We start from the raw sequence: 1250 nt of genomic DNA, 5'->3' as shown, positions 1-1250 counted from the left end.
AGACCCAGCAAAGAAAGCCTTGAAAGGCAATTGTAGGAAATCTTTTCTTTCCTGAGAATTTGGTGTGTTCTTTTCTGATGTGTAAGGTGAGCCAGGTTACTGGTTATATTTTCTTCTGGCTGGCAGAGGTTCGAAGAGAAATTTGAAACTCATCATTACTATCTGTTACACCCTAAGTCTTCCACATGTCTTCATTCAAACATGGCCTTGCTGTTGTCTCTCATTTTCCCTGATCCTAACGCTTATTTACAAGTAATTTCCTTTTAATGTCAGAGATTCCTACATAACTCATCACATCCGTGGTAAAACAGAGGAAGGTACAGACAGTAGTCTTACCTGGGGTTTGGCCATTTCCTGCTCTTCTTAGGAAAAGGCAGAGATATGTGAAGGCTGACCTGGAAGAGTGGAGAAGTGTAGAGCATATGAGAGACCATCAGGCTTCCAGTGTCCATAATTATCTGCCTAGAAATCCCCTCACACCAGTGAGGCATGAGGCTGCTTTGTGCAATCACGTGTTTTTAACAGCCACCTGTGTATTCTTTACTCTTTTTCTTCATATGAAAATTAAACACAAAAGGTTTTTTTCCTAGATATATACTGACCCAGAAATTGTATTTCTAGGTCTTTTCCTTCATAAAATAATGTATCACAATTTCTCTGTAAGTACCTTCATCTCAGCATTGACTTTAACAATGCTGAATTTGAATGATCCTAAATGACATATAATACGGGATTAATATGGAAATACAACAGATGAAATGCTATACAGCTATTAAAATAATGGAACTGTACACTTATCTGTGTACTTTTCAATTTTTATTGAAGTAACACTGGTTTATTACATTATATAAATTTCGAGTGTGCAACATTATAATTCAACAACTGTATATACTACATCGTGCTCATCTGTGTACTTTTATGTGCATATATCTGAAGTTTTTTAAATGTTACATAATAACTTTTTAAGCTGAGTCACAGTAAACTAAGTGAAAAAAAGGTAGGTTATATAACTGCAGAAACTCACTTTAAAACTATGTTAAATGTTTAAAAATGCATATCCCTTATACACGCTAAAAATGTCTAAGAATGGACATATAGGTGTAGGAGGATAAAATTAATTCCTTTTGATTTTCTTTTCCTCCATTTTCCAATTATCTGTTAAACGCCAAGAAAACTGAGCTTTTTAAAACGTTACCCCCATAACTTTTTAAGTCCGATCCGCGCAGACAGCCCGCCCCCACCCCGCAGAA

General features: G+C 35.9%; 1 protein-coding gene across 1 annotated transcript in view; it reads right to left on the bottom strand.

Annotated features, from left to right (window-relative positions):
* ZNF182 (zinc finger protein 182) overlaps nt 1–1250 on the bottom strand; it is a 24729-nt gene that overhangs the window by 22546 nt on the left and 933 nt on the right. Inside the window, exon 2 of the mRNA XM_006922772.3 lies at nt 337–395. Coding sequence (XP_006922834.1) covers nt 337–351 — 15 coding nt within the window. The 5' untranslated portion in view covers nt 352–395. The remainder of the gene's footprint in view (nt 1–336; nt 396–1250) is intronic.

This window comes from Pteropus alecto, unplaced genomic scaffold (genome assembly GCF_000325575.1).
Source record: "Pteropus alecto unplaced genomic scaffold, ASM32557v1 scaffold669, whole genome shotgun sequence".
Taxonomy (NCBI): domain Eukaryota; kingdom Metazoa; phylum Chordata; class Mammalia; order Chiroptera; family Pteropodidae; genus Pteropus; species Pteropus alecto.
This window is presented reverse-complemented; position numbering and strand designations above follow the sequence as displayed.